Raw genomic sequence first — 23595 nt, 5'->3', positions numbered from 1 at the left:
CTGTATCTCCTGGCATTAGTCATGTTGCCATAAATAAGCCCAGAAGAACCTAATTCATAAATGGTTTCTTATTCCTGTATTAGGTAATGGTGAATTTCTGTATGTCTAAGTTTAAAGCACTAATGATCCACAAATAGGCTTTAAAAAGTTTGGAATCCCAGGGCCTATTCCTGGTCTTCTCATTAGCAGTGGACCCTTAAACTACACTGGTTGAAATTGTACAGGATTGCTTGCATGCAGATTTCTTTCAGTAAATATATTGAAAAAATTTTTTGAGATTTGCATCAGTTTGAAAAACCATTTTTTTTTCTAGCTTACTGTATTGCAAGAATACAGTATATAGCACCTATACAAAATGTGTTAATCCACTGTTTATAAGTAAGGATTCCAGTCAACAGTCGGCTATTAGTAATTAAGTTTAGGCGAGTCAAAAATTAAAAGGGGGTTTTCTTCCTTGTGCCAGAGCCCCTAACCCCAGCCTGTTCAAGGGGCAACTGTATTTTCAGTGACCTCATTTCATTTAAGGCATACTTAGTTTCTAAAAGGATTAAGAGACTATTTTAATTCAAGTATGAATTTCCTCACTGTTGAATGTTTGTAATTTTTCTCATTTGATAGTCAAGAAGGCAACACAATTTCTCAAGGGATGTGAAATGTTAGTTTTTTTTTTACCACGTAGTGCATTCTCCTAACATATCTTTGGCATTAACTCTCCAAATCTTTAAATCCCAGGCACACTACCCCAGCACCCTAGCCGTTAGTTCACAGGAAGAATTAACGGAGACCCACCGCCCTGAGAAATCGTTCAAGGTCACAAGAGCAGGCACCGGCCCCAGAACCTGAACCCACGCTGCCAGGTCCATTTCCTTCTCCGAACTGAGCGCCTGCTCTCTCCACACTACTGGGGTTCAACTAGCTGAGACCCGGCCAGACGCCCCTGTCCGCCCCTCTGCCGGACGGCCACGCCTGGAACCGCGCCTCCGAAAGGTTCCTAAGTGGCTAGCGGTGGGGACGGCTCCGAGGAGGCCGGGGAGGAGCCGGCACCGTCCAGCGGGCCAGGCCACGCCTCCCGGGCCTCTGGGCCGCGCCCATTAGCGGAAGCCGCGCTTTGCCCGGCCGGAGACTCTCGGGTCGAGGCTCCCGGGCTGGGCCGGCGCGGCTCCCGCGTTCGCTCGCTCCGGGGCTGGCCGGACTCCCGGCGCAGGAGCTGCGCGGCGCGCTCCCCTGTGGGGCAGCGCGTGGCCATGAACTTACAGATGCTCTCCCGGGAGCTCTTCCTCTACCTGGAGCACCAAGTCCGGGTCGGGTTCTTCGGCTCGGGAGTGGGCTTATCCCTGATCCTGGGCTTCAGCGTCGCTTACGCCTGCTACTACCTGAGCAGCATCGCCAAGGTGAGCGGGGGGACGGCGCGGGCCAAGCGCAGGGCCGCGGGCTGCTTTGCAGGGAGCGACAGCGGTGAGCGAAGCCGGAGCTGTGGCTGGCAGGGGCGGGTGGCCGTCCTGGAGGCGAGCATGCTGTCCTGAACCGTCGCCCTTTCCCCGACATCTGAGCGGCGACCTTTGAGCGCGCGCGGGAAAGCCCCCCAGCCCCTGCCCGCCTGCCTGAGCGTCCGGCCCGGGTCCTCGAACCGCAGCCCGGACCCTGCTGATCTCGGCGCGGGTGGCGCTGCCCTGTCACCATCCGCTAACCCGGCGCTGCTGCTCGGCCAGACTCTAGCCCTTCTGAGAATGACTCCCTTTATCTCAACGCTCGCCTTTCCCTGGGGTCTGATAACCTCTCTACGTCCGGTGAGACTGAATTATTTGCATCAGGCTTCCAGAAGATGAAATCCGAGGGAGCGCGTGCGCGCGCGCGGGGGGGACGAGGCTGTGCGCGTTCTGCTGTACGGTTGGCGGAAACTTTGCTCTGTCCTGGGCTTTGCCCTGATACTGGCTTTCCCCGCAGAAGCCGCAGTTAGTGACGGGGGGTGAGAGTTTCAGCCGCTTCCTTCGGGACCGCTGTCCCGTGGTGACAGAAACGTACTACCCGACGGTCTGGTGCTGGGAGAGTCGAGGACAGACACTGCTGAGACCTTTCATCACTTCCAAGCCCCCAGTGCAGTACAGGAAGTAAGTAAATTTCCATTTTCGGTCATTTCCTCAAAATCACAGTTTTTTGCACCCTGACAGTTCTTGATTAATAGAACCTCCAATTTAGTAGGTGTATAGAAAAGTAAGGGGGAAAGGAAAATGGAAGGTAGGTTCCTCCCCACACACATATATACACCCAGCTGCAGGAAAACATTCTGGTATCTCCTTTAACCTTTTCTAGGGGGACAGGAGGGTGCCCTGAGTTAAATGGTTCATTTCTAGAGAAGTGATTGGGAGTACTCCTTTCCAGTTTGTCATGCATCTGTACCTGAGGACCTACGTCCTTTGGTGATGAGCACCAGTTCATCGATTCCAGGGTGGGGGTGGGGGTCAGAAAGATGACAACTAATTTGGATTTTGTGTGATGGACCCCTGTGACAGAACTTCATATTAATAAGCAAATGGATTCTTGATGATAATGTCCTTAAGGTGTCAAATATATTGTCCAGAATGTATCAGTAGCCAGATTTAAATGGTGCCTACTATTAATTTCCCTGAGTCATCTAGTCCTTCTGGAGTTGCTTTTGTTGCTTGGAACTTAAACTACTTGGGAAAATTCTATACATTCATGGATGATCTGGAAGAAGTACTTTAAAATATTTCAGAAGCAAATTTTGTAATACATTCTTTGGGGAGACTGCATTATTGAGTCAAAGAGCCAGACCAGGACCAAGTCTGCATTTTACTTATTTATAATTCCCTGATGAATTATTTGGATCACCTCAGTCAAATAAGAGGTAAATGCTGGGTATTTTAGAGTAATGAGGAAATGATTAAGATAAATATTTGAAGTACTTTGACATTCATTCTTACATGCTACCTCTTACTGGTGTTGCTGGGATTTCTTCATGGTACTAATTTCATACATTCTTATTATTAAAGAAAGTGATTTCATTTTGTATGTTAGCAAACGCTGAAAAAAAAGTTATTTTTAGATGACCAAATAATGTCACATATTTATAGAATTAAGACACTCATATTAAGACATGAAACTGAAGAATTTACTAATTCTCTTGAATTATTTCTTTCAGTGAACTTATTAAAACTGCAGATGGAGGGCAGATTTCCCTGGACTGGTTTGATAATGATAACAGTAAGTGTTATATGGATGTCAGGACCCGACCTACTATCTTATTGTTGCCTGGACTCACTGGAACAAGCAAGGAATCCTATATCCTTCATATGATCCATCTTAGTGAAGAATTGGGATACAGGTACCAGTGAAAGATTTTTTCTGTTTTTCACTTAGTTCATTCTGACTGAAGCACAAATATACCTACATGTTTGTTTCAGAAATACTTGTTATTTCTTGCACAGATTAGACTATCCCTAAATTATTATTTATCTCCGCTTCCTTCTTTTCCTATTTTTTTCAGGAGTATTTGCCTTACTGAATCATCTCACAGGAAATAGCATTTAGCATAGTAAGCATTCAGCAGAATTTGGTTAAATGAATGAATGAAATTAGAATCACCTAGGAATTAACATGGAACCTAGGTGTGAGAAACACAGGTCCCGTTGAAGGGAATTCTGTGGGGAATAGCAATTCCAAGCCCCTGAGAGAGTACACAGTGGCCTTCATTATCACACTCCATATTTTGGCCCTAGAACCACTAATCTTATCTCATTGGCTCAGCTCCCAAGTATAAAAAATATTCAGAATCAGCTTGTAGGCCACCCTTACTTATCCAAACGGGATTCATGCCTCTTCTGTCCATCTCCATCTGCAGGTACACAAAGGCAGTGTCTAGTTGATGATGCCACAGCACTTCAGTAACCATTATTCAACTCAGTCACCAGGCACAATTTATTTTTTCCAAGTGGCTTAGCAACTTTGTTTCAGGTTCAGCTCTAAAATCTGAAAGCAGAGTCATTGTGAAAGATCCTGCTTTTTTGTATCACAGTCTTTTTTAGCTGATGGTAATTACTGTAATGGAACAATGGAGTTGCATTTAAAGTAGAGTTGTATCTTTTGTTAAACTTGAAATGCTTGTTTGTGTGTTAAACTGATGTTGTGTTTATATTAATAAAAACAGTTTGATATAAAGAAGAAAATACTATAAGAGCTAATTCAATTTAATTAGTTAACTCAGATCTCTTACAGATAAAGCCTATTTTTGTCCATGAAGTGACAGTCTCTCAGAAGCTTTGATATAGTGTCCAGAATTATGGTTCAACTGAAATTTGCACTAAGCAATAGCAGGAATTCATCATTATTTTGTTAAGCACCATCCAGTTATATGTGAGGCTTGATTCCAGCTTTTTGCTAAAACTTAGTCATGCTCAAAAAGTACAGATTATAAGCCTTTTGTACACATTTTAATTTCTGATTCTGTATTTGGCCTGAACTGTCTCCTAAGACTTAGAAAGTACAATGTAGTTGAAACTCAAGGGCTGAAGCTCTTAAGCCCTGAAGTTGCTAGTATACGTGGCTTTCTTCCATCACTTGTAAAAGTTGCCCAGTTTTATTACCGTGGCTGTTCTTATACTGTGCTTCAAGCTGTTAAAAGATTCTAGCTTCCTTAAGGGTTAAAATCTCTTCTATTGATTTAAAAATTTTATTGAGAATGTATGATATAATAAAGGTTTGCACTAAGTATTACAAGGAGATACAAAGAGTTATGAGAAGTTGTCCTTGCCACAAAGAGCCTAAGAGTGGGGAAGCCTGGAACAGTTCACTGTCAGCTGCTTGAAGATCCAGTTTATTGGGTTTATGAAACTCTAACCCTGAATCAGACTGGGCTTGAAGGTAGCAAAATACATGAATAAGCAATGTACAATAAACTTTTTAATGACATTTAGGCCTATTTCCATTTATGTTTAACTGAAAGAAATCTCTGAATGTATGTTGGAGAGGTTATATCAGTTAGTTTTCACTGTTTAACAAACTATTCCAAAATGTAATGGCTAAAAACAACAACCATTCTGCTCACTGGTCAGTGGGTCAGCAATTTGAGCTGAGCTCAGCTGGGATGATTCATGCATTTGTAGTCTCTCCAGTCAGGTTGGGAGCCATCAGCAGGGATGCCTCAGTGACTCAATTTCAGTTCCATGTAATCTCTCATCCGCTATCACGGTCGCCCTGACCTTGTTTATCTGGTGACAGAGGCTTCCAAGAATGCAAAGTGAAAGCTGCAAGTCTTCTTGAGGCCCAAGCTGAGAACTCTCATAATGTTGCTTCTGCCACAGTCTAGTCAAAGAAGTCCATGTTTAGCCCAGAGTCAAAGGGTAGGGCAAAAGACTCCACCTCTTGATAGGAAGAGTACAAAACATTTTTACAGTCTAACACGGACACCCAGGTGGTTTCAAAGACCACTGAGGTAAAAAATGGATCTGGACTTTGGCACAAGACTGGTTTGTGTCCTTAGGTTGCAAAATAGATCTAAATAATCGACACTGTAGCATAGGCTTGTGCAGGTCATAGAACTTGTGGAAGGCTGTGAAATGTGGGGGAATGTACACAGGCTTTGAAGTTCCACTGTTGGAACTGCCACTTGCTGAGTAAACCTGGACAATTAATTTTTAACTTCTCCAATCACAATTTCTCATTGATTACAGAGAGTTTAAATGAATTAGAATGTATATAGTACTTGGTTTACTACCCTGAGCAAAGTAGGTCTTTAGAAATGTTTATATCTTTCTTCCCAGATCTTCTGTCCCCTGATCAAAGCAGAACAGTTTTTACAATTTAAAGAGCAAATACAGGCAAACCTACCTTTTGAGAAGTGTGAATCATCTAGTGACCTTGAAGGAATGCTTGGATACTCTTATGTCTTTTATGCAACAGAGTTTCATAGGCAATATGAACAGCCCAGTATCCTGGGAGTGCCCTTGCCTTTGGGCCTTAGTTATTACCTTGTGTAAATCCTGGATGTGTGAGGAAGGTTATGAATTGGGTAAGGGAACTGTTGATGCTTTACTGATGGAATATGCACATGAGAGGGAACCTAACTCCTGGCACATGAACAAATGGAACATAAGGGACAAATGAAATCATTGTTGCTGTTAAACACATTTCTTTATTCTACCTGAAAACTAACAGACACAAAACTTTTCTGTTAAGCTTCACTTATTCAAAATTAATAATGAATGGGTTGGAAACTAAGCTAATGCTTATTTAAGATAATTGTGAGCAAAGACCTCACTAAGAAGTCAAAGGCAAATAGAATTGAAAGGGGACTACTTGGTCTGTGTCTACACTGTCCATCTTCAATGACAAAGTGCAATGTGTACTCCCTGGATAAACTTGCCCCCAAGAGAAGAGAATTACTCAGCCAGACAGCCTCAGTCGTTCTTCCAAATTGTATTGATCAGATAAGTCCTCCATCTCCTGGAGAACAAGTAAAATGAGGAAGGCCAGGAGGTCAGGAGTGTATTTAGAGAGAAGCTCTCCTCATAGAAACCAGAAGACTGGAGAAAAGGTGGTTCCCTCTGATAAGTTATACCCATATGATTGACAAAGTAGTTAGAAATCTTATCCATTCATTTAAGATTTCTTTTTTTTTTAATTTCTATTCAATAACACTATGTTATAGATAGTATTTTATATACCTAAATTTTATCCTGTTTTCTTAAGTATTTTTCCCATTCTCTGAATTAGTTTCCAGCACTACACCTAAAGTCAGGGAGAAAGACAGTAACTCTGAGAATATCCAAATCTTCTTTTACTTTGACCTCTTTTACTGAGAGCTTTCATCTACCACTTTATTACAACCCCCCAACTAATATTAAAAAGAGTGACCCATCCAGAATTTTGTAATAAGTCCATTTAAATCTAGGTCAGTCATTAAGTATTTCAGTACTGTAAAGTAACAGTGTCAGAACATATATTCCCAAAGAGCATACGGTCTAGTTGAAGTGACAAAGACTATGCAGTAGTAGGCAAAAAAGGCATGCAAATGACAGACAAGATACAAGTTTCAAGATACAAGATCAAACAAGATACAAATTTCTCCCTAGTGTAAAAATCCAAGAAGGTAGACTGGGCCTCTGTAGTATTGGGAAACAAAGTTTCTTTTATCATGTTGCTTCATTACCCATAGCTGACCTAGATCCAAAGACTATCACATCTGCATTCCAACACCCAAGAAGGAGTAAAAAGGAGTCTAGAGAATGCACCATCCTCCTTAGGGATACTTCCCAGCAAATTTACACACCACTTTTGCTAATATCACATAGGCCTGCTCCCTTTTAGCTGCAAGGGAGGCTTGAAATTTGGGGCAGCATTGTACCCAAGTGAAATTGAGGGATTCTGTTACAGAGGAAGAGGATGCATATTGGGAGATAACTGGCAGCCTCTAGCACTAAGTGGTCAGTATTGCAAGTTCCAGGATTCTGGAATATCAGAAACCAAGGGAGACATATTAGAGGAAAGGAGTAAGTCAGCACTATCAGATGCAAGTGAAGGGTAAAGAGAATGAGGACAGATAAAGCAAAATTTGAAATGATTCAGTACAGCAGTGAGGAAGCCCAACTGCTGGGGGCTAAAACGACTTCAGAAAACAAGAGCAGGCATGGAGCACACATTTGTTAAACTTGACAGAGGAAGGAGAGAAACAGGAGCATTTGAAGACGGCAAAAAAGATCAGTTGAGGGATTTTCAAGATTGTAAGCATTTGTTTCAAGAAATTTTTTTTCTTTGCCACATTTTGTTAACTACATACAGAAAGCACTGATTGTTGAATGTGATTTGACAGGCTGAAGATCTTCTATCCTTCGCGGCAGAGCCCACCTATTGGTGGCAAGGATGTCATTGTCCATTATTTATAATTTTGAGAAAGACCTGAAGTGGTAGATGATTTAAAAATGATTAAAATTTGACGACTTTTAAATGTTCTGGCACTCACCAGCTTGGAGTTTGGGCCCAAGTGTGTTTGATTGAGAAGAAGTAGCACCCATGGATACTACACTTTAGGAGACATTTAGCTTTCCCATGGCCCGGGGATAATCTACAAACTTTTCCTGAGGGAAGAAGGTAACTCAGGCAGTGAAACAAAAGGGTGAGTTCGGACTACTCCCCAATCTAAAAGCAGTATCTCAGATAAGAAGTTACTTTAAAGTAACCCCAGAATGTTCTTCTCTAAAAGTATTTTTATCATTTTTTGCTTGTTAAAATAATTTGGTTTTTAAAGTTTTGAGAATGAATCAGTTAACTGATCATTCATGAAACTGGCTAGATGAAATAGTACCTATTAGAAAGCACTGAATGAAGAACTTAGCTTACTTAATGATAATAGTATTTCTGGAAAAAGTTACAGGGGATACTGACAGGCAGTCCTGTTCTCTAGGGAACTAATTGTTAGATGTTCCACTATAAAATGATACCTCAATTAACAGACTTTCAGAGACAAAGTTCTTTTTTTCAGAGCTGACATGCAACGCAAAGGGCACTTTGTGTTCAGAGAACCCATCTTCTTTGGATAAAGAGACTTTAATATTGCTAGTTTAGATAGCATGGGGCAACATGGTGAGGTGGCTAAGTGGATCACTGAGTCAGATCTGCCCAGATTCAGATCCCAGCTCAGTCACACACTACTTGTGTATCCATGGACCGGTTATTAATTGCTCTGTACCTGTTTTCTAATCTGTAAATCTGCCTGTATCTCAAGAATTGTGAGGATTGCATGTACTGTATGTGAAGACTGTAGGCTCATGAGGAATATTTTTTAGAAGTACTGGCTATGAAACTTATAGGAGTGAATCCGGCCATTGTCTGGTTTAGGGAAGAGCCCCATTCTTTTAGTCCAGTCAAATGAAATGAGGTACTTATTACCTATGCCTTATTACCAGGCAAGAAACTATCTCAGAAGGGTTCAGAGACAGAAGTGTGGCTAGCCAGGTAATGGGTGGTACGGAAGAAGGAAGGTCATGTCTTGCTAAGATGGAGTGATCTCTGGAATCTATGGCATAGAACACATACCTGTCTCTGACTTGGTTTTGGGTAGCAAAGTTGCCATATAATACTGAATGACTCCTATTAATTTATGCAATACATGTAGAACACTGTTGGTGATTATTTTAAATAGTCTGTAGGGTATTTCGACTGGGTCTTTAGTCGACAGAATATAAAGAAATACCAAAGAGACCCAGCTAGAATGCAAATGAGTCTAATGAAATATGAGAACATTGGAAAGGAGCTAAGTAAATTTTAGGGAAAATGAGAGAGCTAATAGGAAAAAAAAAGATATCCATGAAATGTTATAAGAGATTGTTGAAAGGGAATGCTTGATGCTAGTTGTATAAGATTTTCAGCTTCTTCCTATTAAGGATATTCTGACTCTTTTTCACCCTTGGGGTCACTGGTTTTGAAATATTATGCTTAAAAAATAAATGGCATTAATTAAATATTAACTTGTTGGCTTTTTAAAAAAATAATAGGGCCACTTAAGAGTTTATGATTGGCAAGCAAAAACCAGAATTGTCATTTTAGTTTACTATGTAAAATTAAATTTAGCTTTGTTGAGTGCCTGCCACATCATGGGCACCATACTATGTACCACACATAAATTATCATATGTAATATTTACCCAATTCCAAGATATATATTATTATCTCCATTTTATCAACCAAAACCACTGTCGTTCAGTACTTTTCACCACAATTAGGTAGTTAGTGTCTGACAAGGCTAAGATTCAACTGTACAGCCTTGAGACAGATAAATATATGATTTCTGCTAGGCTCTTTGAAATGTTCATTATTCTTGAAAGCCCTTCTTTACTACTTTTTTCAGATCTTGGGTGTCTCAGGCTCTTAGTTTGGGAAAACTGGCTCCTCAAATCCCTTGATTGTTGCCTATCAGGATAATGTAGACCTGTAATATCATAGGACTCAGTTTTATCAGGGAAACTCAAGACATGACAAGCAACCAAGCCATGTTTCCTATTCAGAGAATAGATTTTGTAAGGAAGAGTTGAAACAAGAGAATGAGGTTCTTAAATTATGAATTAACTTTCGCTATTCTCCATTACCATGTGATAATCAGGAGTTGGGGATGTAATACAATCAGCAATATATTCTGGTCAGTTATTGTATGTGATTTCTAATGTTTCACATTCTAGAAAAAGGCACATGAATTATGTTCATATATTTTAATACCTTTATGATTTTAGTAAGGTTGGAAATGTTCAGGTGCTATTTATTTTTTAAAGACTATATGTTATGCTGTTGGATGTAATGTTACATAAATGTAAATTAGATTAAGGTTATTTGATAGTGTTCAGACTGTTTGTATCTTTATTAGATTTTTTTGTCTCATTGATAGAAGGATGTTAAAAATCAACTATGACTGGATTTTCTACTTCCCTATTTAATTCTGTCAAATTTTTACAATTTTTCATGTATTTGAAAGCTCTGTTATTAGTCACATATTCATTTATAATTGTTAGTCTCCCTACAAATTAACTCTTTCAACATTATGAAATGTCCTTCTTTATCTCTGGTTGTGATGTTTATCTGATATTACTCCAGCCGTTCCAGCCTTCTTATACTTACCATTTACATGGTATACCTTTTTTCATACTTTAACTTTCAAAGTATCTACATCTCTATATTTAAAGTGTATTGTTTTTAGATGGAAAAGTATCTTGCTTTTATATCCAGTCTGACAATTTATGCCTTTTAATTAGAGTTTTTAGTCCATTTATATTTGATATAATCACTGATATGGTAGAATATTGTAGGTTTACCATTTTAGTGTTTGTTTTCTGGGGTTTTTTGTTCCTCTAGTTGCCTACTACCTTTCTTGTCTTTCTGAGTCTCTGAGTTTTGTACCATTTTACTAAATTTGGAAAAATTTTGGCCATTATTTCTTTGAAATTTTTCTGTCCCATTCCCTCTTTCCTCTCCTGGGATCACAATTACATGTATGTTAGATCTTTTGATAATGTCCCACAAATCAGTCAGCTCCTATTCACTTTTTTCAATCTTTTTTTCTTTCTCATCTTTAGTTTGGAAACACAGATTGAAAATCCAGTGAATTTTTTATTTCATATCATGTATTTTTCCAATCTATTTTTAATAGGTTTTATTTCTCTACTGAGACTTCCTATTTTTTAAATTCATTACAAGCCAATTTTTCTATATGTTTTGAGCATAGTTATAATAGCTGCTTTAAATACTTACCTATTGATTCTAATACCTGGACCATATCAGTGTCAGCTACATTGATTATCTTATCTCTTGAGTGTACTTCATATTTTCTTGTTTCTTCTTGGTCTGGTAATTTTGAATTGTGTTCTGGACAGTTTGAATGATACATTGTAGAGACTATGGATTCTGTTATATTTTTCCAGAGAGTTCTGATTTTTTTTTTGTTTATTTGTTTTATCAGGCAAATAGCTTGACTAACCTCAGACTTCAAACTCTGTCTCCTCTATAGTAGTCAGCAACTGAAATCTCTGTTCAGTTTTTTATCCCTACTGGACTATTTGAAATCTGACTCACATATATATAAAGGAAGGCATAGACAGATCTCTGGGCCCAGTTTTTGTCCAGAATTTAAGACACTCCCTCTGAGTCTCTCTTTTCTGTGTTAGATTTCCCCTTAATTTTCTCACTGCTGTAGTTGTACCAGATTCTGTTTTCTGGTTTTCCAAGCCCATGAGACTGAGCATTTCTGACTTTTATGCATAATTGAAAAATCCCAAATGGTGCTATACCTCAAGCAAAAAGCTGTACAAACAGGAAGTTTGCCCAATGACATTTTTTCTTCCATGTGTCAACTCCCATTCAGTTTCTCTGCCTGTTTTGGTTGTTCTCCATTGCCCTTATAAGTCATCAAGAGTCTATAGATATTTCTATGGAAGGGCTGGCCCAATAGGATCTAGTCTGACATTTATTGAAGCAGAACTTCCTTGTCATCTTTTCTTAACCTGGCATTCACAACCCTATGCCTGTTTTGGTCCTAATGTATTTTTCCATCCTTACTTTCTATCATTATCCTACATGTAGCCATGTTTCAGCTAAGGTGATCTATTTTCTCATCCCTCAGAAAATTTTGCTCATTCCTACCTTATATCTTTGCTCACATTGCTCCCCTGAATTCATATTATATCCCACACTTTCCTTCTGTTGAAATCTTTACCATTTTCCAAGCCTTGTATAAGATCTGTCTGACTTTTCCATGAATCCTTTCCTAATCAGTTTTTCTCATCCTAACCTCATAAGGCTTATTATTTATACCACTCTTTGAACGTTGAATAATATACTGCCTTGTGGTAACACTTCTGTCAAACTCACGCAATTAGAAACATGATACATTTCTTTTCAACCTAACTAGTTTGTATTCTGTTTGTGGCCAGGAACCTTAAAGTTTTAATTCATTTTTCTCCTATAAGCTCCATCCCAATCTTTAGTTCAGTAAGTAGACTGTTTAAGACATTTTTTAATGAATGAGTCATTCTAATATTAATATTCATGTAAAGTGCCTTGATCTGGCAAGTAGTAAAAATGTTGTCTGTTGTTATTATTATATGAAATCAATGTAGTGATCTCTGAATGTTCCTCTTATCCCCCCATTGTTGATCATTATTTCTAGTCTTAGACTCAAAGACTTGTGGAATCTTAGAACTGGAAAATATTTAAGGTCATTTGATAAAAATCCCTTCATTCTGGTACATCACTGGGCTTGAACAGATTTAAGACTCTGTGGTCCATCTCACTGTGAAATTGGTTTGCAACCAAGATATCTATCTATAGACAGTCTCCACTCAAAGAATTATCCAAAATGTCCCTGATGCTAAAGTTTGAGGCGTCCTGTGCTGTGTGTGGCTCTCTGCCCTTTATTTAACCTTCATTATAGGAGGCTCATCTGCTTCCCTGATTAACATATTCTGTGGTCACAACAAAGTTCTTAATACCAGATTTATTCTTTATTTGGTGTTTGTCTTTATTTATATTTTCCCTGTTATAAAAAGTTAAAATATGTAGGAAAAATAAGTTTTGCAGAACAATTTTCCTCATTTTCATACCCTTTTAAACTGGGAGAAATTGTAAAAATTATTTGCCGAGGGCTGTTACAATGTTAATAGAGGCTGAGCAAATACCTTAGGATTAAGAGCTGTTTCACAACCAGCTCTTTTAGCTTTACGTGGGAAGTATTACCCGATGACTGTCAGTGCCACAAAGGAATTAAGTGGAAGAAGTCGATTGCTTGTCACTGACTGGAGCGGTTACTTGTCACCACGTGGGGTAGGAAAAGTGGGGAGAATGGCAGCCCTCATCCTGCCCTCCTCTGTAGCTGCTTGGCTTCCTCATTCTTCATCTTTCTGCCCCATTTCCAAGGCTAGATTTATATACAGTAATGACTGCTATTATTGAACATTGTCAGGAATAAAGGCCTATGGAGAGGTCAGTACGATCCCTCCTCTAGCAGGAGACGCTAAAGCTGTGAAACACTTTTCAAAATTGCCTGAAGGAGAGTGCAAATGTCCCAGTCTGGTTTGGAAGAAAATCCCAGATGTACAGGCTGCTTTTTCATGAGTTTGCAGATATTTTTCTTTCCCCTCATTGGTTGTGTTCCCTTATCTCATGGCAGGTCACATGCTGATATTTTGCCCCAGAAGCCATTTTTTACCCTCTGTGCTTGCACTCTAAAAGTGGTACTTTTCTGAATGACTAGGAGGTTCAAGGTTCAAGGTCACAGTGAATTTTAGCCCTGATTCCTGTGTAACTTAGGTGCTTATGCAAATAAACACAAGTAACTTACTTAAATTTTGTTTTTGTCTAGTCTGTCTTGTCATTCTTTTTAGCAAGTAAAGATTAAGGACTAACTGACCCTACTCCAACTTTTCTGCATGTTTTTAGAGTATATTTAGGATCTTTTATGACTACCAATAAAATACATTTCTAGCTTTTCTTAAATTAGATTTCTGTGATTTTTAAACATTTCTGTTCTTTCAACTGAGCCTAATAAAATTCTCTATATGACCTTTCAGATGCAAGAAAGAATTCTTTTGCAAAAACATATCCCGAATACCACAATGAAATCTAGCCCCGCTGAGAGGAAAGTAGGGAGTTGTAAATGTTCTGTAGAGCAGTCAGTTCATCTGTGCTTAGTGTCGCGACCCTTCAAGGACCGAAGCAACACGCCCAAGATCTTGATTCTTCTCTAGGCTTTATTGTCTAATCTCTCACGGCGGTTACAGCAGTTGTCGGGCAGCTCTCCTCCCTCCTGGCGGGCTCCCTTATATTCAGTCACCCAACGAATCCAGGACAGTATCATGCGTGACCTTTAAGCGGATAGGTGTCACGCGCCACTCTAAGCGGGCAGCACGAGCTGTGCACAGGTACGGAAGTCTGCTGGGCCAATCCCCAACAGGGAAGCAGGCGCCATCTTTAGGGCATTGTCCAGCTGGAGTGGGGCTCAGCCTCGGCCGTAGGCTGGGCCCCCACATCTCCCCCTTTATTGTTTTATAACCAAAGGGCTGTCGGGATCATGCCTGTCTTAGGTCGTCCGGAGTCTGCGGCATTCTTACCCGTCCTCAGGCAACAGACAGCTTAGGTCTGCGCCCTGTCTTAGGTTGATATGCGCAGCTCCCGATCTTACCAAGGCAATGGCTGCAGAGATGCCGAAGTCTCTCTTGTACCGGGAGTGGCAGAGGCCATGCCTTCACCACTCCCCACAGCATTCTCGGCTCCGCCGTCGCCTGCTGTAGGATCCACGGCAGGAGCAGAAGCAGTGCGATCATCTTGTACCTCCGCTCCGGGGTTTTCCACTCTGCGTATCAGACGTTCAGGCACCCAAACAGGGTTCTGCTGGTCCTGTGGAAAAACACAAACCGAGCCTCGGGTCCAGATTATCACTGGGTCCGGGCCTTTCCATGTTCCTTCCAACACATCCTTCCACAAAACTTTAGGCATGTGTTTTGGATTGGATTGTTGGCTGTGCCACTCTGCTGCACTGCGGCCATTTTTGTCCAGTGTTAAAAAGTTTAAAATGAATAATATGATGTTTAATTTGTCTCTGGGGGATCTAAAGTCTTCTCCTATTCCCCCTTTTTGTTTATATAAGGTATTCTTGAGGGTGAGGTGGGTGCGTTCCACCATACCCTGACCCTGAGGGTTGTCTCTAGCTCCCTGCTGTTCTCATGACACAAAAGGATGTCATCCATATAATGATAGATGATTATCAGGGGAAACTGTTTCCTGACAGTTTGTAAGGCCTTCTTTACATACACATGGTGGGGCTATTAGCCATGCCCTGTGGCAATAAACCTTTGACAGTCTCTGGGGTGAAGCGGGATGGAGAAGAAATAGTCTTTGATAATCTCCACTTGCCAGACTTTTTCCTAATTACAAAAATAGGTGTGTTCCATGGCGAGGTAGAGGGCTGGAGGTGACCAGCTGCTATCTGTTCTTGTACTAAAGTGTGGGCTGCTTCCTTCTTTTCTTTGGTGAGGGGCCACTGAGGTACCCACACAGGCCTTTTTAGGCTGTTTTCCCTCAGTGGCCCCGAAGAAAAACCCAATCCTGGTCCTCCGTCCCCATCCTCTCTCTAAAGGGGGAAGTATCCTAGTTATGATTTAGATGGACTACGTCGCTAATTCCGCGAAGCTTTTGATTTCGTCGCCACTCTGCAAACCTTTTGATTTCGTCGCCACTCTGCGAACCTTTTGATTTCGTCGCCGCTCTGCGAACCTTCACTGGCGCCTCCTCATTCCATATATTATAATAAACAATGTCACAAACACTAACAGGACACACACACTACACATAAACACCCACCGCAACTGCCTGCCGTCTGCCCTGCCACGTATACTTTCAGTTTACTCGCCGATCCACTCACCCTCCTCGGTTCCCTCTCCCGGTCTGGCCAGCCGACCGAACGGCGTCCAGCGACGTTCACCAGGGTCAGCGGATCAGGTCGCGACGAGGTTTAGCGATTCCCGGGGTTCGGCACCACTTGTCGTGACCCTTCAGGGGCCGAGGCAACACGCCCAAGATCTTGATTCTTCTCTAGGCTTTATTGTCTAATCTCTCACGGCGGTTACAGCAGTTGTTGGGCAGCTCTCCTCCCTCCCGGCGGGCTCCCTTATATTCAGTCACCCAACGAATCCGGGACAGTATCATGCGTGACCTTTAAGCGGATAGGTGTCACGCGCCACTCTAAGCGGGCAGCACGAGCTGTGCACAGGTACGGAAGTCTGCTGGGCCAATCCCCAACAGGGAAGCAGGCGCCATCTTTAGGGCATTGTCCAGCTGGAGTGGGGCTCAGCCTCGGCCGTAGGCTGGGCCCCCACACTTAGAACCCGCGCGGTGATCAGCAGCACCTGAAAGAAGGGAATTAGAACCTTACATGGCCTTGATTGATCGAATGCATAAAGAGACAAAAACCAATGGATTTTAATTGACATGAATATAGGTTCATTAAGTCAGAGAGAACCCTCGCAGACACAAGTCAAGACTTCTTTGAGGATGGCAAAAAAATACATATGTGGGGTTATGGTTGACTGAAAGTTAAATATTTTAAATGCAGAATGACTTTAAAGCTAGCATGGTGCTACAACTCCCGTTGCTACTAATAGCTAACTTTTGTTGTGTGCTTACCATGAGCCAACACTCCTCTAAGCCTGTTGATCCAAGAAAAGCAAACAGGATGATAGAAAACACAGTCTTTCCTCCCCTAAGTCAACTGAACAGCAAGCAGTAGCAAAGTGGGGCCTATCCTCCCAGCTCAGGCGCCAGCCTCCATACACCTCTACCTGTGGTAACATTTGCACCTCAGGGAAAATTCTGGTCTCCAGATTTGCTGAGCATTGAGGGAACAAGAGCTGTTTCTGAGATAGGAGTAGATACTTATTAATGTTACAAATAGAATAGGTAGAGGACTTTTTTTAAATTGAAATATAGTTGATACACAATATTATATTGGTTTCAGGTGTAATTTTTTTTAATTTGAGGCAAAACATTTAAATTTGACTTGTATTTAGAATTATTTTGGAGACTGATACATTTGGAATAGGAAGAGGTTGTAAAAATTCTGCTTTTGGTAGGAAAACTTAATATACAATTTTCTAATTTGAACCCACATGTTGAATTTAGAGAACTGGAGATGTGTTTTAGTACATTTAGATGAAATTCTCATGTCTGTGAAACAGATTTTTAAAAATCTTTTAGTGCTCTAAAACAGTGCCACTAAGATGATTTTAATATTATGTTATGAGCAAGAATCACATGTAAAAATAACAAACATTACTTTTCTGGTTTTTAGATGTGTGGTTTTTAACAACAGAGGAGTGGCAGGGGAGAATCTCTTGGTAAGTAAATTTAAATTAATGACAAAAACTTGATTTTTAAATGAATCATTTCCAGTTTTATAACAAAAAGTGTATTCTTTATTTAAAATAACATATAAACAATATAAGTTCATTATGAAAAAATACAGATAAGCAAAAAAAAAAAGATTTACAAGAGCCACAATTATACAAGGGAACCCCTTAGTCTATGTACATCCAGATCATAAATAAAATATATGTAATATATTTCTATCTTTATAAAAACTCAGGTTCTATTTGGTGACTTTTGTACTTACTATATTTTAACATCAGTAGATACTTACCTACATCATTTTTAATGCAAAGCACATTTCTTTAAAATTAACTGGTATAAAACAAAGTAACCAGTACAGTGATACTTTTTTCCAGTTGAAAAATTTACTTTTGTTATGAAATGGATTGACTACATGTTATATGCCTATCTGCCAGCCAAAGTTTACATAGAAGAAATATTATTTAAATCCTTTTATTTAAATCAGCTTTTTCCCCCTCTAACCTCTACAGTTTTTGCTAGAAGTTCTCACTTAGAAAATCACTCGGTCTGATGTTAAATATGTAAGTTGGAATGAGAAATATTATTATCACTGAAATTTTCTTGAAGCCTTTCAAACTGTTAGTCCTTCCCCACTTTAGTTGGTCAAATAAAATTCTACCACAGTCGAAAAACTTTTTTTTGAGTCATTGATAAAGAATGATATTAAGACTATAAATAAGTCACACTGGAAATAAAAATTTACAATCATGTGATTGATGTTGGTACTTTATGAAAACTCGGGCTAAAAAAAAGAACTCTTGCACTTTCCTTTACAGTGACTTCAGTCCTGGAAAGAATTAATATCAATATGATTTCAAAAGCTAAGTTATAAAGTATTTATGGTCTTACTCAAGTGTCTCATAAAAAAGATTTTGATGTGAAGGTTCACATTTCCTTATTTTGTCCAGCCCTTTCAAAATCTTGTAGACAGATGGTAGGTACTGTAAAAGGAAAGATTTGAATCTCTCCCTGTGGCCAAGGACAAAAAGATGGAGAAGACATGGACTGAGCCTCTCAAGAAAATAACATGCTACAGAGTAAAGTCCATTAGGTCCCATAAAGTGAGGGACAAAGGTCTGTTCATTCAGCAAAGCTGTGCTGTGTGCTTATTAAATCAGCCACTGTACAAAGTAATAGGGTGAGGAATGTACACATCATTAGATACAACCCGAACCCTTAGCAGCTTTAACTTAAGTTGCAGGAGAGATCAGATACATAAAAATATATGTAATACAGTGCTAAGTAAAACCACAGGAAGATTTATTAAGTCTTGTATAAAAGTGCGTAAAAGTGAAGGAGTAACTAACTGCCTGGGGGAGGTGGGAGAACGTCATAGTGGAGATAAATTTCAGTTGGATTTTGAAGGCTGTGATATTGAAACAGGAGAAGGGTAGAGGGGCTTTCTCAGCATAAAGAGCAAGGTATTAAAGAGCATGGAGCAGCAAGTGCTTATTTCTAGAGGGATAATGATGATGATGTTTATTGAGTCCTTAGAACATATCCTTAAGTCTTTTCATACTTGATGTTCAGCAATAGAAATAGCCCAGTGATTTAGATAAGTGTAGCCACCATCATCCCCATTTTCCAGTTGAAGAAAATGAGGCACAAATAGGTTAAGAATGTATGCTAGCCAAGAAGTTCAGAATCAATATTCAGTAGTATGACTGTGTACTTATGTTCTTGACCATTAAGCTGTACTCCTTCTCATTGTTCAAGAAATGACAGCTATTCTCCTAGAAGGGTAGCGCCAGATTTTGAAGAGTCATTTGTAGAACCCCCAAAGAACCTAATATTGAACCACTGACATTTAAAAAATATTCAGCTTTATTGAGGTATAACTGACATATAAAATAATCTGATCATGTTCGTGTTTTAGAAAGCGAACCATGGTAGCAATGTCTAAAAAAGTGGTGGAGGGGAAGGATGCTGGAGGCTGGGAGGCCAGTCAGAAAGTAATTACTATAGACCTACCCAGAGTTCAAAAGCAGTGGTAGGAGGGAGGAAGAGGAGAGACAAAAGTGAGAGATTCACAGGGCAGAAAGCATAATATTAATTGTATTGTGGGAAATGAAGAGAGGAGAGTCGAGGTTGATGTTTCTAACTTGGCTGACTGATAAAAGGTGCTGATATTTGCTGAAATTGGAAATTTAGGAGCATTTAGAGATTTTGGTGTAATAAAAAGTAAATTCAGTTTTAGATGTTTAGGGTGCTTTTAGATCATCCAGGTGGAAATTTCTAGTAAACAGTTGGATATAGTAGGCTGGCCCTCAGGAAAGATGTACAGGCTATATAGAAACAGATTGTCAGTGCACAAGTGGCTTATATGGCTTAGGGGTAGTTTGTAGAGCAAAAGGGAGAGGTCTGTGAATAGGATTTTAGAACACAACAAATAAGAAGGAAGAGGAAATAGAGGAAAAGAGGAGGAAGAAGTTTGAAAAATCTACCCTTAGCATTTAAAGTTAATAGGAAATTTACTTTGAAAGAATGCAGCAGTCTTACTACACTGATGGACAGTGAGTGACTGCAATGGGGTAGGGGGGGGACTCGATAATATGGGTGAATGTAGTAACCACATTGTTTTTCATGTGAAACTTTCATAAGAGTGTGTATCAATAATACCTTAATTTTAAAAATTGTAATAAAAAGAGAAAGAGTGCAGCAATCCAGTAACTTTTAGCCGTAATCTTTATTTGGATTTTTGAAAAATCTCCAAGAACAGTCTGAGTTCTTACAAAGGGATAGTATATAGATAAACCTTTTTTTTTTAATTTAAAGAATTCATTGAGTTCTAAATGAGAGGATAAGAGTGGCTCGGTCTTTGGCATAATACAGGGCACAGAGTTGAATTCTAATGAACTAGTACCCCCAGCAAATGTCTATCATAAAGCTACTGTGATCTAAGAAAGGATAGGATGTAAAATGACCAAAATGTAATTATGATTATATCCTTTTAGAACAACTGCTTTCAAAATGAAATTTAAGGGAGTAAATTAATTACACTTTAGTATATACTTCTTGGACATTTATGCATCACAAAAATAAGATGCCAATATTGATTATTAGAGGTAGCTTTGATATTTAAATCCTTTGGTAATCCTTCTTCTGCCTTTGAAGTATGAAGAATCACTGTTTTAGACTAGAGGAACTCTGTTCATTTATACCTCACCTTGTTCCAGAAAGGATTTAATGTAGCTCAAACCCAGAGTAAGACCTTACAGTAGGCATAAAAATGAACCAGAGATGAATCAGCAAATATCGAATACGGAGGAACTGTCTCTAACTGAAATTAACCCCAAAGAGTTAGCAAAGGTGAAATGGAATGTAGGGTAAGTAATTCTCCTAGGAGTGGAAGAAATGCAATAATAAAAGGTTTGCTGAAATATGCTGGTGATATACTTAAAATTCATAGGGATTACTATGGCTCCTGCAAAGAAGAATACGAAAGTGAAAAGTTTCCACCATATTGTCCTCATTCCAGTTAGTCATTGAAGGACTGAGGGAAAGGTACTAGGAAATGAGAAGCCTGCACATTGCCCTCCCTGGGGCTGTTAGCTGTGGGAGACAGATAGTCCTAGTCTCAGTAGACTGATCCTCAGGTATTCTTACAGGGTGCTTGGAGCCCTTAGAGTAGATGGTACCTTTTCTTCTCCCCGCAGATCGGTTTTCAAGGATAGGAATCCAGGTTATCAACAAACTCCCCAGTATTACTGATTACTTTGTGAAGTATCATGTTTTCAGCTGAGTTTAGGAATGATAATTTACAAAACCAAAATTGAGTTTTTTGAAAGCTATATAGTGGCCCTTTTTGGTTATAGGATCATATAGATGTCTGTGTCTCTACACCTGTGAGAAGAAGACTCTCCTAGACATTTTGGGAAATAGTCTGGCAGTTTCTCAAAAGTTAAACCTAAAGTTACTGTATGAGCCAGCAATTACACTCCTGTGTTTATACCCAAAAGACATGAAAACATAATGTTCATACAATAACTTGCACACAGATATTTATAGCAGCATTATTCATATTAACCAAAAGTAGAAAGAACCCAAATTTCCATCAGTGTACAGGTGGATAAATAAAATGTGATATATTCATATCACGGAATATTATTCAGCTTTATTTAAAAATGGATGAAGTATTGATACATGCTACAACACGGATAAACCTTGAAAACATTATGCTAAGTGAAAGAAGCCAGTCACAAAAGAGCACATATTGTATAATTTCATTTCTATTAAATATTAAGAACAGGCAAATCTCTAGAGATGGAAAGAAAGAAGATTAGTGGTTGCCATAAGCTCAGGGAGGGAGGGTGGCTGCTCATAGTAGGGGGGTTCTTTTTGGCATGCTGAAAATGTTCAAAAAATTGTAGTGGTGGTTGAGTAACTCTGAATATACTAAAAACCATGAACAAACTATACCTGTTAAATAGGTGAATTGTCTGGTATGTAAAGCCATTTAAAGGAAAAACCTCCTGGTGCTTTCCATGCAAATCAGAGCTGGTTCAGCAGGTAAGGGAGGCTACAGTGGGAGCTGAAAGCGGAAGATACTTTTCAAGTGTGGTTTGTGGATCAGCTTCCACTTCTCAGACTATCCAATACCAGTCCCTGGGAAGATGAGGGGCTTCCATGAAAGGCAAACCAAGGTCAGGGCCAAGCCCACTGTGGAGGTGAGCTGATACATGTTGTTTCTCACAGCAGTTCCCTCCTGGTGAGAGAAGCAGCTTGCCTGATTCAGGTCTGAGGCCAGCACCGTCTTCCATCCTGGATTGCTACTTTGAGTAGCTCTGCTTCAGAGATCCTCTAAGACCCCAGACCTCACTGGACAGATGAGGAGGCCTCTGGAGAAGTGGGGTGACAGGCCTGAGGTCATAAAGCTGCTGCGTGGTTTTAGGGCAGAAATTTAGAGTGTCCTGTTGAATGTGTTTGCTTTTCAGCACTGGCTTGAAGTCAAGTTTGGCTGAAAATCTGAGGATAGAGATAAAGAGGGTTTTCAGATCTTGCCTCAGCCTCAGATAATGGGTGGTTAATTTAAGACTCAGATCCAGAGAAATCTGCTCTTCCACCTTAGCTTTTCCATGGAAGCTAATGGGTTTGGAGGGATGTAAGGCTCTTTCCCCCTCAGGAGCCTTTCTCAAGGGACATTCAGAAAGGATTCAGGACCTTCCTCCATGGCCTGAGGGAGAAGAAGCACGAAGGGCACTGGCCAGCCAGGGCCCAGTTCAGTTGTCAAACTTGTACCTTCAGTCACTCTCTTTCCCATATCCAGTACCTTTCTAGAAACACCTCTGTGTTCCACCCAAGTCTGCCCTTCTCTGAATGCTCCAAAAATAACCTCTCACTCCTCCCTCTACCCCCATCAGAACGACCTGGGAAAGTTCATGAGCCAGATGTGGGTATGAATGCACTGAATCCTTTAGAGTTTTCTCCTAACACTGATAGGTCCAGTCACTTGTTGTAAGTAGGCTACATGAAGCACTGTATGATTCTCTACATTTATTTATTTATTCATTTTATTTATTTTTATTTTATTAAGGTATCATTGATATACAATCTTATGCTCAGGTTTCACATGAGCAACATTGTGGTTACTGCATTTCCCCCTATTATCAAGTCCCCACTACATGCCTCATTACAGTTACTGTCTATCAGCATAGTAAAATGATATGGAGTCATTACTTGTCTTCTCTGTGCTATAATTCCTTCCTCGTGCTCCCCCTATATTATGTGCACTAATCATAATACTCCTTAATCCCCTTATCCCCATTCCCACCCAGCCTCCTCAGCCCCTTTCCCTTAGGTAACCATTAGTCCATTCTTGGGTTCTGTGAGTCTGCTGCTATTTTGTTCCTTCAGTTTTTGCTTCTTTCTTAGGCTCCACAGATGAGTGAAATAATTTGGTACTTGTATTTCTCCACCTGGCTTATTTCACTGAGCATAATTCTCACTAGCTCCATCCATGTTGTTGCAAATGGTAGGATTTGTTTTCTTCTTATAGCTGAATAATATTCCATTGTATATATGTACCACATCTTCTTTATCCATTCATCTACTGATGGATGCTTAGGTTGCTTCCATTTCTTGGCTATTGTAAATAGTGCTGTGATAAACATAGGGGTGCATATGTCTTTTTCAAACTGGGCTGCTGCATTCTTAGGGTAAA

The 23595-nt window shown here is 39.9% G+C and overlaps 1 protein-coding gene across 2 annotated transcripts in view; it reads left to right on the top strand.

Moving 5' to 3' along the window:
* The window catches only part of ABHD3 (abhydrolase domain containing 3, phospholipase), a 56518-nt gene that overhangs the window by 9504 nt on the left and 23419 nt on the right, over positions 1 to 23595 (top strand). The window contains exons 2-5 of one of the 2 annotated variants that reach the window (XM_017657471.3): positions 733 to 1391; positions 1945 to 2108; positions 3161 to 3343; positions 17338 to 17383. In XM_017657471.3, the coding sequence (XP_017512960.3) occupies positions 1245 to 1391; positions 1945 to 2108; positions 3161 to 3343; positions 17338 to 17383 (540 nt within the window). In that variant the 5' untranslated portion in view covers positions 733 to 1244. The other variant, XM_073212876.1, reaches the window with a different exon arrangement.

This window comes from Manis javanica, chromosome 9, assembly GCF_040802235.1.
Source record: "Manis javanica isolate MJ-LG chromosome 9, MJ_LKY, whole genome shotgun sequence".
In the NCBI taxonomy this organism is placed as follows: domain Eukaryota; kingdom Metazoa; phylum Chordata; class Mammalia; order Pholidota; family Manidae; genus Manis; species Manis javanica.
The sequence above is the reverse complement of the archived record's forward strand: the minus strand, read 5'-3'. Positions and strand labels throughout refer to the sequence as shown.